Here is a 15,896-nt window from a genome sequence, read left to right as displayed (position 1 = left end):
AATTCCCATGAAGCCTGGTCCCGATGGTGCTTTTTTTTTTTGAAAGATTTTTTTTATGCTAGAGCACCATTCAAGCATTTTTGATTATTTTTATAGAGACAGTGAGGAAACGGGGAGATAGAGGGGGAAGACGTGGGAAACTGATGAAAACTGATGCTGAAAGTCCACAGGAATGCGTTGCTTTCCAGGAAATCATATAGCCGGATTTGTTCAGTTGACTTCTTATGGGCCTCGAATATTGTATACTTCATATTTGGTTAAATAAACCCTATTTTTCAAAACCCACTTGTGACTCTTCATGTCTCCCACCTCAGTCTATCACATGGAACTTTAACTGTTTGAACTTAAAGATCCCCTCCACTCACAAGATTCTTCATTATTCAATTATGTACAGTATCTTCTGTTCATCCAATTATGTTTATTGTCTCACATCCAGACCCAAAGCCACAATAAACAGTTATTAAACTTGCAATAATAGGACTACATTATAGTCCCACTTCAAGTTTAGTTCAGTTTCTTGTTAATTAAGGTAAAACAATTGTTTTGCTTTTTGTTATTTCTGTATCCATTCTTCAGTGCCTTCGTGTTGTCACATGTAGATGGTTGCTCTAATGTACTTATCTCTTATTTTGGAGGGACCGCTTTTATTATGAACGATTCAAACCGGAAGTCACACTGGCTGCTGCTAGCGGATCGCAGGCTTCAGGTTTGAGCTAAGGCTAGCCGAGTTATTCTTGCTATCCCGCCACTGTCGTCGATATCTGTGTGCCGCAGCTCTCTCCGGACACATGGACACCACGATGTTCCAGCTGAGGTCGTTCGTTCACCAGCGGCTGTACGCGGCGGCGGAGGAGATCCTCGGGGAGGTGGAGAAAACCATCACGGTAGCTCTGTACGAAGCTAGTCGGTCTAAAGAGGAGGTTGAAAGTCTGCGACACCAGCTGGACTTCCTGCGAAATAAACCAGGTTCGGGACTCTGGTTAAATGTGCTGTTTGATACCTGACCCACATCTCTCTCTCTCTCTATATATATATATATAGCCAGCAGTGTTGCCCGGAGAGGAGGTGGCCATAGCTGAGGTTGTTGTTACGCGCCTGTCCGTGCACGCGCACGCACACACTAATACTGTAAAAAACTCAGCTGCAATAACGTTGGTGAAAATATTTCAATACTGTAGGGGAATTCGACTTGATGTAGCCGCCTGCAGCGCGCCACCTAACGTGATGTATTGTGGGTTGAAAGCGATGCATGATGGCTAGAATTTGTGTCCGACTTAGCAGCCGACCACAAAGACGTCACAGGGTCGCGACCATGTCACGTGACCCAAAACATCGCGGGAACAAGGGGTGCAGTCGAATAGTCTATTTTGCTTAGGAAGGTTCCTAACTGAAGAAGTGACCCGGAAGTAAACAAGTGGCCGCCATGATAAGAGCTGTTCGAATTCTCTAAATGCAAAGGAAAGGAGCTCCAATGCTTCCTTTCAGAGCTCCTTTAGCATAGGATGCAACGGACCTTCCTATGCGGAAGGAAAGGAGATTACGCCGACCCACAATTCTTTGCGAGAGCAACATTTAAAGTGCCGCACACCTCGGCCGTTCATGAAAACAAACGATATGTGCATTTACATATTTAACAATGACTTTCATGCAGACATATAGTTATTGGAATAGTGATGATAAAATGTGTGTGGACAGTGATAATAATTGAATGTTTTTTTTTATTATTATTTCAATCATGTTACAAACTTGACAAAAACTAAACTAAAACCACAAATGAAACGTAAATAAAGCAACCATCAAACAGGAAGGAGGAGCTGCTGGACCTGAAGCCGGTCAGTGAACCAGCTGTTTATAAAACCAACATGTGGAGAAGTGGACGATGCGCTTTTTGTAGTCCATTATTGTAGTTTCTCCAGCACAGACGCATGTCAATCGCCGGTGCCGATCATCAGCTGTCAATCATCAGCGGCCGCGTTATAATGACGTAGCTTAGTGAAAGTCCGGTCGGATTGTCTGAGCACCGCGGCCGACTATTCCTAAATCCTTTTGAGTTCTCCTATCGCCTTTCCTTAACCCCGTGACGTTTTCCCCAGAGGTCAAGGAATAGGAGATAGGAATAGGAGTTAGGACCTTATTTTTTGACTATTCGACTGCACCCATAGGGTGCAGTCGAATAGTCTTTTTTGCTTAGGAAGGTTCCTAACTGAAGAAGTGACCCGGAAGTAAACAAGTGGCCGCCATGATAAGAGCTGTTCGAATTCTCTAAATGCAAAGGAAAGGAGCTCCAATGCTTCCTTTCAGAGCTCCTTTAGCATAGGATGCAACGGACCTTCCTATGCGATAGGAAAGGAGATTACGCCGACCCACAATTCTTTGCGAGAGCAACATTTAAAGTGCCGCACACCTCGGCCGTTCATGAAAACAAACGATAGGTGCATTTACATATTTAACAATGACTTTCATGCAGACAGAGTAATTGGAATAGTGATGATAAATGTGTGGACAGTGATAATAATTTAATGTTTTTTTTTTATTTATTTCAATCATGTTACAAATGTTTGACAAAAACGAAACTAAAACCACAAATGAAAAGTAAATAAAACAACGGTCAAACAGAAAGGAGGAGCTGCTGGACCTGAAGCCGGTCAGTGAACCAGCTGTTTATAAAACCAACATGTGGAGAAGTGGAAGATGCGCTTTTTGTAGTCCATTATTGTAGTTTCTCCAGCGCAGACGCACGTCAATCGCCGGTGCCGATCATCAGCTGTCAATCATCAGCGGCCGCGATATAATGACGTAGCTTAGTGAAAGTCCGGTCGGATTCTCTGAGCACCGCGGTCGACTATTCCTAAGTCCTTTTGAGTTCTCCTATCGCCTTTCCTTGACCCCGTGACGTTTTTCCCAGAGGTCAAGGAATAGGAGATAGGAATAGGAGTTAGGACCTTATTTTTTGACTATTCGACTGCACCCATAGTCTTTTTTGCTTAGGAAGGTTCCTAACTGAAGAAGTGACCCGGAAGTAAACAAGTGGCCGCCATGATAAGAGCCGTTTGGATTCTCTAAATGCAAAGGAAAGGAGCTCCAATGCTTCCTTTCAGAGCTCCTTTAGCATAGGATGCAACGGACATTCCTATGCGAAAGGAAAGGAGATTACGCCGACCCACAATTCTTTGCGAGAGCAACATTTAAAGTGCCGCACACCTCGGCCGTTAATTAAAACAAACGATATGCCTATTTACATATTTAACAATTACTTTCATGCAGACATATAGTAATTGGAATAGTGATAATAAATGTGTGTGGACAGTGATAATAATTGAATGGTATTTATTTTTATTTCTTTCAATCATGTTACAAACTTGACAAAAACGAAACTAAAACCACAAATGAAAAGTAAATAAAACAACGGTCAAACAGGAAGGAGGAGCTGCTGGACCTGAAGCCGGTCAGTGAACCAGCTGTTGATAAAACCAACATGTGGAGAAGTGGACGCGTTTTTTGTGGTCCATTATTGTAGTTTCTCCAGCGCAGACGCACGTCAATCGCCGGTGCCGATCATCAGCTGTCAATCATCAGCGGCCGCGTTATAATGACGTAGCTTAGTGAAGTCCGGTCGGATTCTCTGAGCACCACGGCCCACTTTTCCTAAGTCCTTTTGAGTTCTCCTATCGCCTTTCCTTAACCCCGTGACGTTCTCCCCAGAGGTCAAGGAATAGGAGATAGGAATAGGAGTTAGGACCGTGGGTGCAGTCGAATAGTCTTTTTTGCTTAGGAAGGTTCCTAACTGAAGAAGTGACCCGGAAGTAAACAAATGGCCGCCATGATAAGAGCTGTTCGAATTCTCTAAATGCAAAGGAAAGGAGCTCCAATGCTTCCTTTCAGAGCTCCTTTAGCATAGGATGCAACGGACCTTCCTATGCTAAAGGAAAGGAGATCACGCCGACCCACAATTCTTTGCGAGAGCAACATTTAAAGTGCCGCACACCTCGGCCGTTAATTAAAACAAACGATATGTGCATTAACATATTTAACAATGACTTTCATGCAGACATATAGTAATTGGAATAGTGATAATAAATGTGTGTGGACAGTGATAATAATTGAATGTTTTTTTTTTAAATTTCAATCATGTTACAAATGTTTGACAAAAACTAAACTAAAACCACAAATGAAAAGTAAATAAAACAACGGTCAAACAGAAAGGAGGAGCTGCTGGACCTGAAGCCGGTCAGTGAACCAGCTGTTTATAAAACCAACATGTGGAGAAGTGGACGATGCGCTTTTTGTAGTCCATTGTTGTAGTTTCTCCAGTGCAGACGCACGTCAATCGCTGGCGCTGATCATCAGCTGTCAATCATCAGCGGCCGCGTTATAATGACGTAGCTTAGTGAAAGTCCGGTCGGATTCTCTGAGCACCGCGGTCGACTATTCCTAAGTCCTTTTGAGTTCTCCTATCGCCTTTCCTTAACCCCGTGACGTTTTCCCCAGAGGTCAAGGAATAGGAGATAGGAATAGGAGTTAGGACCTTATTTTTTGACTATTCGACTGCACCCCTTATTTTTTGACTATTCGACTGCACCCCTTATTTTTTGACTATTCGACTGCACCCAAGTTTTTAAGAGCCGCTCCTTGCAGCGCTTGGCAGCGCGGTCTACGGCGGCTGCAACCGGCTTGCCCACACCTCCGCTACAGCGGAATGATTTTCTATTGGTTAAAAGTTCAATGATGTGTATTCAGGATCGCACTCGGCGGCCACCTTGTGGTGAAATGATTTGCCTTCTTATTTTGGTCGCTTTGATCTCATGGCTTGATCTAAAGTTCTGTGCATGTGTTGTGAGTAGGCCTATTTATATGAGGGCTGGTTAATACAAACATAGAATAATATAACAAATATATACTGAAAAAAAGAATGTCTTCCACATGTTGCCTTGCGTGTGTGTGTGTGTGTGTGTGTGTGTGTGTGTGTGTGTGTGTGTGTGTGTGTGTGTGTGTGTGTGTGTGTGTGTGTGTGTGTGTGTGTGTGTGTGTGTGTGTGTGTGTGTGTGTGTTGGGAAAGTGACACAAGGCTTGTTCAGGATGGTCTTGGCTTGACTTGACTTATCACGCCAACGAGAGCTGCAGGAGTCTGAGGGGGCGGGCTCTAAAAGAGACTGTAGCCAAACGCCATCAAGTCAGACAACAAAGTCAACGTCACGGTGCTCAAGCAATAGAACACAGATCGACACAGAGGATATGTATTATTTGTATACACTCAACAAAAATATAAACGCAACACTTTTGTTTTTGCTCCCATTTTTCATGAGATGGACTTAAAGATCTAAAATTCATTCCAGATACACATTATTACCATTTCTCTCAAACATTGTTCACAAATCTGTCTAAATGTGTGATAGTGAGCACTTCTGCTTTACTGAGATAATCCATCCCACCTCACAGGTGTGCCACATCAAGATGCTGATCTGACATCATGATTAGTGCACAGGTGTACCTTATACTGCCCACAATAAAAGGCCACTCTGAAATGTGCAGTTTTGTCTCACAGCAAAATGCCACAGATGCCACAAGCATTGAGGGAGCGTGCAATTGGCATGCTGACAGCAGGAATGTCAACCAGATCTGTTGCTCGTGCATTGAATGTTCATTTCTCCACCATAAGCCATCTCCAAAGGCGTTTCAGAGAATATGGCAGTACATCCAACCGGCCTCACAACCGCAGACCACGCGTAACCACACCAGCCCAGGACCTCCACATCCAGCAGGTTCACCTCCAAGATCGTCTGAGACCAGCCACTCAGACAGCTGCTGAAACAATTGGTCTGCATAACAAAACAATTTCTGCACAAACTGTCAGAAACCGTCTCAGGGAAGCTCAACTGCATGCTCGTCGTCCTCATCGGGGTCTTGACCTGACTCCAGATCGTCGCCGTAACAGACTTGAGTGGGCAAATGCTCACATGCGATGGCGTCTGGCACGTTGGAGAGGTGTTCTCTTCACGGATGAATCTCGGTTTACATTGTTCAGGGCAGATGTCAGACAGCGTGTGTGGCGTCGTGTGGGTGAGCGCTTTGCTGATGTCAATGTTGTGGATCGAGTGGCCCATGGTGGTGGTGGGGTTATGGTATGGGCAGGCATCTGTTATGGACGAAGAACACAGGTGCATTTTATTGATGGCATTTTGAATGCACAGAGATACCGTGATGAGATCCTGAGGCCCATTTTTGTGCCATACATCCATGAACATCACCTCATGTTTCAGCAAGATAATGCACGGCCCCATGTTGCAAGGATCTGTACACAATTCTTGGAAGCTGAAAATGTCCCAGTTCTTGCATGGCCAGCATACTCACCGGACATGTCACCCATTGAGCATGTTTGGGATGTGCTTGACCGGCGTATACGACAGCGTGTACCAGTTCCCACTAATATCCAGCAACTTCGCACAGCCATTGAAGAGGAGTGGACCAACATTCCACAGGCCACAATTGACAATCTGATAAACTCTATGCGAAGAAGATGTGTTGCACTGCATGAGGCAAATGGTGGTCACACCAGATACTGACTGGTTCTGAGTCCCCAGACCCCCAATAAAGCAAAAAAATGCACATTTCAGGGTGGCCTTTTATTGTGGACAGTCTAAGCCACACCTGTGCACTAATCATGATGTCAGATCAGCATCTTGATGTGGCACACCTGTGAGGTGGGATGGATTATCTCAGCAAAGCAGAAGTGCTCACTATCACACATTTAGACAGATTTGTGAACAATGTTTGAGAGAAATGGTAATATTGTGTATCTGGAATGAATTTTAGATCTTTAAGTCCATCTCATGAAAAATGGGAGCAAAAACAAAAGTGTTGCGTTTATATTTTTGTTGAGTGTGTGTGTGTATATACAGTGATGTTGATAGGTTTTCAATGTAATGAGTCCCCGGGACCCACAGGTGGTGAGTTGAGTGGGTCCCTGGGAAATTCAATGGGTCCCGACTCCCCAGTTAAAAAAAAAGGAATTCTTTCTTATATTATTCTATTTCTTAAATTTTATTGAGTGTTAAACTCCTTTGATGGTGGTATGATATGGTTATAATAAACGGATATATTCATTGAACATGTATGTTCAAAATGTATCTGAAATTAAACAAATAAAATTCCAAATCTGAAAAGTTTATTGCAAAACAACTGTCACAGTGGCATGACATATGACATTCAAATCAAACAGCATTTTTGTAGCAACATAAATAGCACCAAAATAAATTACTAAAATTCAAATCAAAACAAAATGGTGTCTCTATGGTCTGTAGTACCAAAATAAAATTTCAATAAAAGTGCTGATTTTAACAAATGAACAAAACATTTTCATCACAATGACAGAGTCAATGAATGAATTGTCACCAAAATCTTCTCATCTGAACATCAACTAAATCAAATGAACTGAGTCAATCACTGTGAAACTTTTAGTGTATTTAGCTACTGTATTAGCCAGGGATGTGATCGGCAAAGAATAAAAAAGCAGGAAAATACCCCCCCCCCCCCCCCCCCCCCGAATCGTTTCACATTAATGTAGAACATTACATTAATGAGAAAACTGGGTACAACTAGGGGGGGTCCCCTGGAGGAAAATGTTGTCAATTTTAACAATTAAATGCATCAATCTGGACTACTAGAAAATTGTAAGATTTGTTTAACTTAAATATTTATTATTTACCAATGCATTGTATCAGCAGGTTAAAGACAATAGGCATATAGAAATTGCACAAAAGACCAGCTCATCCCTAAAGCCTGTACAAGACAAAACAAGATGACAGAAATCACCTAATAGTAGTTTATTTATTATCTATTATTATTACAGTCTTCCACTGCATTTTGGGAGATGGTAATCAATGTTCAGGCTCAGCAAGCAGAAAAAAAAGATCAAATTTGATAATGTTTACATTACAATAATTACTCTTATTAATTTGTACTCTAAATAGATGTTTAACTCTACTTCTATTTCGTACGTGCTACGCCCTCTAACGGGCTTCGCTATTGGTTTATTTTGGAGAAGCAGCTCACCTGGGAGGGGGGGACTTCTCTCCCCATCTCATGTGAGGTGGAGAAGGGGGAGAAAGCTTGGCCACACGCGCTGGGTGAGAGCTCAGCACCCGAGTCTATCACTGACGTTTAGCATTTACTCCTGATTACTGTTTGCATGCCGACGAGGCAGGGCGAGTCATGTTCTCCTCATTTCCATAGTTAACCGCTCCTGCTTCAGCTTCTAGCCCGTGGTCGGGAAGCACAGCGGAGACTTTGGTTTGCTCTGCTTTGAATGAAGTTCCACCGCGACAACGCGCACTACTTGCGGAGTGACACGAAGACATGAATCAGAGGCACAAAAACCGTTGACAGCGTGAGCGGTCATTATGACCCGTGCCTTGCCGAAAAGCCGGATTTCCGGATTTATCCGGAAGAATCACATCCCTGATTAGCTCAAAAATTAAACATAACTAACACAGTGGAAAGTCTTTTGAGAAAAATGAAATGATGCAGATATGTTTTTGGTGTACACGAATGAGCACAGCATCGAGCAGTGGAAACGTGGGTTTATTTACTATGAAGTTCGTATTTTTAATTGTTGAAATTAAATCAGCGGTGACAGGCTAGTTGTTTTGATAGCGGCTAAATTAGCATGTCGCGATACTTTGTACAGGGGATCACGTCTGCGCCGAGTAGATGCGCAGAGGGTTGAAACAGCGCTGTCCAGTCTGCTAACAACAAGGTTTCTTTTGCCAGTTACTGTGATTAAACACGAGTTGTTTAATGTATCGTTTTTCATGGGAAAAATGAGGTGCGTCCCCGGTACGCATGGATAGTGAGTTTAGTGCGTCCTTTCAGATTTTAATGCGTCAGGGACGCAGGACGCGTACCTAGCAACATCACTGATGTTGCTAGGTACGCGTCCTGCTGTGACATTTGAATTGCCCTGCTGTGATGTTTACTTGTAGGATAATACGACATGCAGTACCAAAACCAGCCACAAAAACCCCACCAATATCAGGATTTTAAAAAATCACTGCGACAAAATGAGGCAAAACACCCTCCCGATTTTTTAATATGATTTTAACAAGAATATGATCTTTCAAAAAAAGTAAGTTTGGACCTGATACGTGTTGTCAGTTTTTTGGAATATGACTCTGAAGTTGGGCAAAGATGTGTTTACTTCCATTTTTGAGCCTTAATATCTGTGAAACTAATAATCTAAGAGAGACCATATTTTGTAGAATGTTTAAGCTCACAACAGAGATAGAGGCAGAAGTGATAGAAGTCTTTTATCTGTAAAAATGGGAGCTCAGCCACTCTTCAAATGTACTACTTTATTTCAAAAAGCCTAATTTTAAGTACCTACCATACTAGGTTATCATTGAGCTACACCCCTGATATTTCATGTTTGGAGGCTATTAGTAACAGATATACACTGTAGATAATTTGAAGTCCACAGGTGAGATAGTTTTCCAGATAATGCCGTTTAAAAATGGCTTTTCAGAGTATGATGCCAAAAACCGTCTAAACTACCCTTCATTCAATGAAGTTTCATGAGGAAACTGTTGACAGTAGAGACCTAATATTTTGGATTTGTCCTATTAACAAGTGTGTCCTTGTACTCAATTTTTTTCAGGACATTCTGAGATGGTCAGGTGGGAGGCATTTGATGAAATGACACGGAATGACCCTGAGGCTATATTAAAGGATTTATGGTATGCCCTGCAATGCATTCGACTCACGGCGAGTGTGGAGAGACGTTGCGCTGCTGCCTCCAGCAAGCTCTCGAAAATCTTTTAAACTGAATGTGGTCGATCTAAAATAAAGACAGATTCAGCAACTGCATAGCTTATTTCTCGCATAAAATGTTTCGGTGAACTATTGTTGTAAAATAAGAGAAAGTTTCCAAACAAGCCGCCATGTTGGTCGGTTTGAAATCCGGGAGCAGCAAACAGCTGTGAAAGCAATCGTCCAATCAGGTGCAGCCATGAAGTGTGCACGTGATTGTATGAAGGAGAGCGCCTGTCAATCATCTTCGTTTGTAATGTATGTAATTTAGGCCTCATGGTGAGGCTATTTTGGTGCCAACGCAATTTCTTTTTGATGTGTAGGCCTTCATGAATAATTTGAAATAGCCTACCTATCCATGTGTTGAGTCAATGTTTGGCCTTTTCAGTCGGAAAGTGTAATCTGAGGTCTCACTTGAAAAAATCTGGCCCCCTGTCCAATTTCACCCTGGCATCCCTGACCTAGGCCATAAGGGGGTGTCATTATGTAAAAGGAGAGCGATAAAAAGGTGACTTTTTGGCGTTAAAGGCGACACGATGAAAACTGTGGGTGCACCTAAATTTTGTGCTGGTGCACCTAAAAAAAAAAAGTTAGGCGCACCAGTGCTACCATTGCAAAAAGTTAGTCTGGAGCCCTGTGTGTCCATCTGTGTTCTATCGCTTGAGCACCATAGTAACGTTGACTTTGTTGTCCGACTTGACGGCGTTTGGCTACAGTCTCTTTTAGAGCCCGCCCCCTCAGACACCTTCAGCTCTCGTCGGCGTGATAAGTCAAGTCAAGCCAAGACCATCCTGAACAAGCCTTGTGTCACTTTCCCAAACTCTCTTACACAGAGTTAGGAGAGGGTGCTCATGGGAGTTTGAGTTATTCACATTGTATGACAACTACTCCCTTGAAACTATTGGGTAATGTTTGTTCCTGTCTGTTTTGCAGCTGCAGACCCTCCACCGACCAGCACCACAGCGGGGCGTGGAGACGAATGTGAAGCCCCGGTGCCGCAGGAGGATCCAGGACCCTCAACGCCAGAAGAGTCCGACTTCGGTCTGAGTGCCGAGGTGCCAGGACCTTCTCAAACCAACGCAGATCTGGACGCCAACAGCTGGAACTACTGCTTCGTTCAGGCGGACTTCTTCATGCCGGAGATAAAAGAAAAGCAGGAGGGACTCAGGGATGATGGTCAAACAATGTTTTTTCCTCCTCCTGACATTGTGAAGAGCGAGCAGGAACAGCCAGAGGCACAAGCGTTGTATGAAATGCAGCCAGTGTCTTCGGACGACTCTGCCGCTCACAATGAAAGTGATGACAGTGATGGGTTTGATCGCAAAGCAGAACAGGCCACAACGTTGAAAAAGAAAGGAAAGACATTACAAGGGCAGAGTGGCGACGTCAATGAGGACAAGGCAGTATTGCCCCACGACAAAGGTTCGGCTAAAGGTGACAAGGGTCGCAGTCTTTGCCATTTTTGCGGCAAGGGATTCAGGTACATTGGCTTTTTGATGAAGCACCTAAAAACACACAAGAAACATTTAGATTGCACCGTTTGCGGGAAGACGTGCGTTTCCACCAAGAGGCTCATCACTCACGTGAAGCGCTGTCACAAAAAAAACCCTTTCTGCAACGTTTGTGGCAAGACGTTCGACAACGTCCGCCTCCTCCGGCTGCACGGAAAAATCCACACAGGCGGAAAGGAGTTTGTGTGTCAAGAATGTGGCAAAAAGTTTAACGGAAGGCAGAACCTGATCGCGCACGTGAGGACGCACACGAGGGAGAAACCGTACCACTGTGACATCTGCGGGAAAGCGTTCAGCCAGAGTCAGAACCTCACCTTTCACAAACGGAGTCATTATCGGGAGAAATCGTATCAGTGCGGCCTGTGCGGCAAACTTTTTAAGACCAGCGGTCAACTCAAAATGCACACGAGGAACCATTCGGGAGAGAAGCCGTACCCGTGTGATATTTGCGGTAAACGTTTCAGCCGACACGGACGGATGACTAGTCATCGGACCACGCACACAGGAGAGAGGCCGTACGGCTGTCACGTTTGCGGCATGAGATACAGATTTGCGTCGATCCTGAAGGTGCACCTTCAAACTCATGAGAAGGCAGCCACCGCTACGTGAACCAGGCTGACCTTGTCAGAGCTCAGTTACAAAGCATAGTGAGTTAAATTCATTATGGCAAACAATTAGAAGAAAAAAACAAGCATCACTGTGACCATCAGAGTGCAGAGAAGCATCTCCGGAGCTGCTCCTATTCACATTTCACGTGTGCATTTTTGCATATGTTCTGTGTAACGTCTTCCTATTGTGAAAAAGCTCATTTTCACACAGGGGACAATAAAGTTGAATATCCTGTCATATCACATTACAGTAGTCTCTCTTTTCTTGACTGTGGCCACCTGGTGAAAGTATTTACACCAGTGTTATTCTTCATAAATTCAAACATCTGATACTATTCAACATACATTATACGTCTTACATTACTGTCGCTAGCAGGAAGTTGCAACACTAAACTTTACGGTCAACATATCAGATAACTGTGCAACATGCAGTCAAGTCCTTTAAGTCTGCTACACATGTGTCTATGTATAATCAACTACAATTCCCATGAAGCCTGGTCCCGACGGTGCTTTTTGTTTTTCAAGATTATTTTTTATGCTAGAGCACCATTCAAGCATTTTTTATTATTTTTATAGAGACAGTGTGGAAACGGGGAGATAGAGGGGGAAGACATTCAGGAAACTGATCGCCGGGCCGGGAGTTGAACCCTGGATCACCACTTCGAGGACGTTGAGCCTCTGTACATGGGGGCGGCTGCCTTAACCACTGCCCCACCGACCGCCCCCCAACGGTGCTTTTTTAAGGGATTTGCTGAAAGTCCACAGGAATGCGTTGCTTTCCAGGAAATCATATAGCCGGATTTGTTCAGTTGACTTCTTATGGGCCTCGAATATTGTATACTTCATATTTTGTTAAATAAACCCTATTTTTCAAAACCCACCTGTGACTCTTCATGTCTCCCACCTCAGTCTATCACATGGAACTTTAACTGTTTGAACTTAAAGATCCCCTCCACTCACAAGATTCTTCATTATTCAATTATGAACAGTATCTTCTGTTCATCCAATTATGTTTATTGTCTCACATCCAGACCCAAAGCCACAATAAACAGTTATTAAACTTGCAATAATAGGACTACATTATAGTCCCACTTTTAGTTTAGTTCAGTTTCTTGTTAATTAAGGTTAATTTGCTTTTTTTTTTTTTTTTGCTTTTTTTTATTTATGTATCCATTCTTCAGTGCCTTCGTGTTGTCACATGTAGATGGTTGCTCTAATGTACTTATCTCTTATTTGGAAGGGACCGCTTTTATTCTGAACGACTCAAACCGGAAGTCACACTGTGGCTGCTGCTAGCGCATCGCAGGCTTCAGGTTTGAGCTAAGGCTAGCCGAGTTGTTCTTGCTATCCCGCCACTGTCGTCGATATCTGTGTGCCGCAGCTCTCTCCGGAGACATGGACACCACGATGTTCCAGCTGAGGTCGTTCGTTCACCAGCGGCTGTACGCGGCGGCGGAGGAGATCCTCGGGGAGGTGGAGAAAACCATCACGTTAGCTCTGTACGAACCCGAAGTTAGTCGGTCTAAAGAGGAGCTTGAAAGTCTGCGACACCAGCTGGACTTCCTGCGAAATAAACCAGGTTCGGGACTCTCGTTAAATGTGCTGTTTGATACCTGACCCACATCTCTCTCTCTATATATATATATATATAGCCAGCAGTGTTGCCCGGAGAGGAGGTGGCCATAGCTGAGGTTGTTGTTACGCGCCTGTGCGTGCACGCGCACGCACACCAGAAGTACTGTATAAACTCAGCTGCAATAACGGTGGTAGACATATTTCAATACCGTGTCACTTTCCCACAAACTCTCTTACACAGAGTTAGGAGAGGGTGCTCATGGGAGTTTGAGTTTTTCACATTGTATGACAACTACTCCCTTGAAACTGTTGGGTAATGTTTGTTCCTGTCTGTTTTGCAGCTGCAGACCCTCCACCGACCAGCACCACAGCGGGGCGTGGAGACGAATGTGAAGCCCCGGTGCCGCAGGAGGATCCAGGACCCTCAACGCCAGAAGAGTCCGACTTCAGTCTGGGTGCCGAGGTGCCGGGACCTTCTCAAACCAACGCAGATCTGGACACTAACAGCTGGAACTACTGCTTAGTTCAGACGGACTTCTTGATGCCGGAGATAAAAGAAGAGCAGGAGGAACTCAGGGATGACGGTCAAACGATGTTTTTTCCTCCTCCTGACATTGTGAAGAGCGAGCAGGATCAGCCAGAGACACAAGCGTTGTATGAAATGCAGCCAGTGTCTTCGGACGACTCTGCCGCTCACAATGAAAGTGATGACAGCGATGGGTTTGATCGCAAAGCAGAACAGGCCACAACGTTGAAGAGGAAAGGAAAGACATTGCAAGGGCAGAGTGGCGACGTCAATGAGGACAAGGCAGTATTGCCCCACGACAAAGGTTCGGCTAAAGGTGACAAGGGTCGCAGTTTTTGCCATTTTTGCGGCAAGGGATTCCAGTATATTGGCTCTTTGATGAAGCACATAAAAACACACGAGAAGAATTTCGATTGCACCGTTTGCGGGCTGACGTGCTCGTCCGCCAAGGACCTCATCACTCACGTGAAGGGCTGTCACAACAAAACCTATTTCTGCGAAGTTTGTGGCAAGACGTTCGGCAACGTCCGCTGCCTCCGGCTGCACGAAAGAATCCACACAGGCATAAAGGAGTTTGTGTGTCAAGAATGTGGCAAAACGTTTTACCGAAGGGAGCACCTGGTCGTGCACGTGAGGACGCACTCGGGGGAGAAACCGTACCACTGTGACATCTGCGGGAAATCGTTCAGCCAGAGTCAGAACCTCACCATTCACAAACGGAGTCATTCGGGGGAGAAACCGTATCAGTGCGGCCTGTGCGGCAAACTTTTTAACACCAGCAGTCACCTCAAAACGCACATGAGGTACCATTCGGGAGAGAAGCCGTACTCGTGTGATATTTGCGGTAAACGTTTCAGCCAAAGCGGACAGATGACTCGACATCGGACCACGCACACAGGAGAGAGGCCGTACGGCTGTCACATTTGCGGCATGAGATACAGATTTGCGCCGAACCTGAAGGTGCACCTTCAAACTCATGAGAAGGCAGCCACCGCTACGTGAACCAGGCTGACCTTGTCAGCGCTCAGTTACAAAGCATAGTGAGTTAAATTCATTATGGCAAACAATTAGAAGAAAAAAACAAGCATCACTGTGACCATCAGAGTGCAGAGAAGCATCTCCGGAGCTGCTCCTATTCACATTTCACGTGTGCATTTTTGCATATTGTACTGTGTAACGTCTTCCTATTGTGAAAAAGCTCATTTTCACACGGGGGACAATAAAGTTGAATATCCTGTCATATCACATTACAGTAGTCTCTCTTTTCCTGACTGTGGCCACCTAGTGAAAGTACACTCAACAAAAATATAAACGCAACACTTTTGTTTTTGCTCCCATTTTTCATGAGATGGACTTAAAGATCTAAAATTCATTCCAGATACACAATATTACCATTTCTCTCAAACATTGTTCACAAATCTGTCTAAATGTGTGATAGTGAGCACTTCTGCTTTGCTGAGATAATCCATCCCACCTCACAGGTGTGCCACATCAAGATGCTGATCTGACATCATGATTAGTGCACAGGTGTACCTTATACTGCCCACAATAAAAGGCCACTCTGAAATGTGCAGTTTTGTCTCACAGCAAAATGCCACAGATGCCACAAGCATTGAGGGAGCGTGCAATTGGCATGCTGACAGCAGGAATGTCAACCAGATCTGTTGCTCGTGCATTGAATGTTCATTTCTCCACCATAAGCCGTCTCCAAAGGCGTTTCAGAGAATATGGCAGTACATCCAACCGGCCTCACAACCGCAGACCACGTGTAACCACACCAGCCCAGGACCTCCACATCCAGCAGGTTCACCTCCAAGATCGTCTGAGACCAGCCACTCAGACAGCTGCTGAAACAATTGGTTTGCATAACCAAAC

The 15,896-nt window shown here is 44.3% G+C and overlaps 2 protein-coding genes across 3 annotated transcripts; both read left to right on the top strand.

The window, feature by feature from the left end:
• The first annotated feature begins 573 nt into the window (after positions 1 to 573).
• On the top strand, positions 574 to 12,789 carry LOC311031400 (uncharacterized protein). The gene is made up of 2 exons (XM_084037715.1): positions 574 to 966; positions 10,735 to 12,789. Exons 1-2 carry the CDS (start codon positions 789 to 791, stop codon positions 11,919 to 11,921), a joined length of 1,365 nt encoding a protein of 454 aa, XP_083893841.1. The 5' UTR covers positions 574 to 788; the 3' UTR covers positions 11,922 to 12,789.
• A 288-nt stretch (positions 12,790 to 13,077) lies between these two features.
• Positions 13,078 to 15,266, top strand: LOC311031399 (uncharacterized protein). Of its 2 annotated transcripts, XM_084037714.1 has the most exons (3): positions 13,078 to 13,499; positions 13,837 to 14,871; positions 15,050 to 15,266. In XM_084037714.1, exons 1-3 carry the CDS (start codon positions 13,316 to 13,318, stop codon positions 15,115 to 15,117), a joined length of 1,287 nt encoding a protein of 428 aa, XP_083893840.1. In that variant the 5' UTR covers positions 13,078 to 13,315; the 3' UTR covers positions 15,118 to 15,266. The 2 variants fall into 2 exon arrangements, with proteins under 2 accessions (XP_083893840.1, XP_083893839.1); XM_084037713.1 differs by lacking the exon at positions 15,050 to 15,266 and having other exon boundaries at positions 13,837 to 15,039.
• The last annotated feature ends 630 nt before the right edge of the window (positions 15,267 to 15,896 follow it).

This window comes from Eutrigla gurnardus, assembly GCF_963514095.1.
Source record: "Eutrigla gurnardus genome assembly, chromosome: 20".
Classification (NCBI taxonomy): domain Eukaryota; kingdom Metazoa; phylum Chordata; class Actinopteri; order Perciformes; family Triglidae; genus Eutrigla; species Eutrigla gurnardus.
This window is presented reverse-complemented; position numbering and strand designations above follow the sequence as displayed.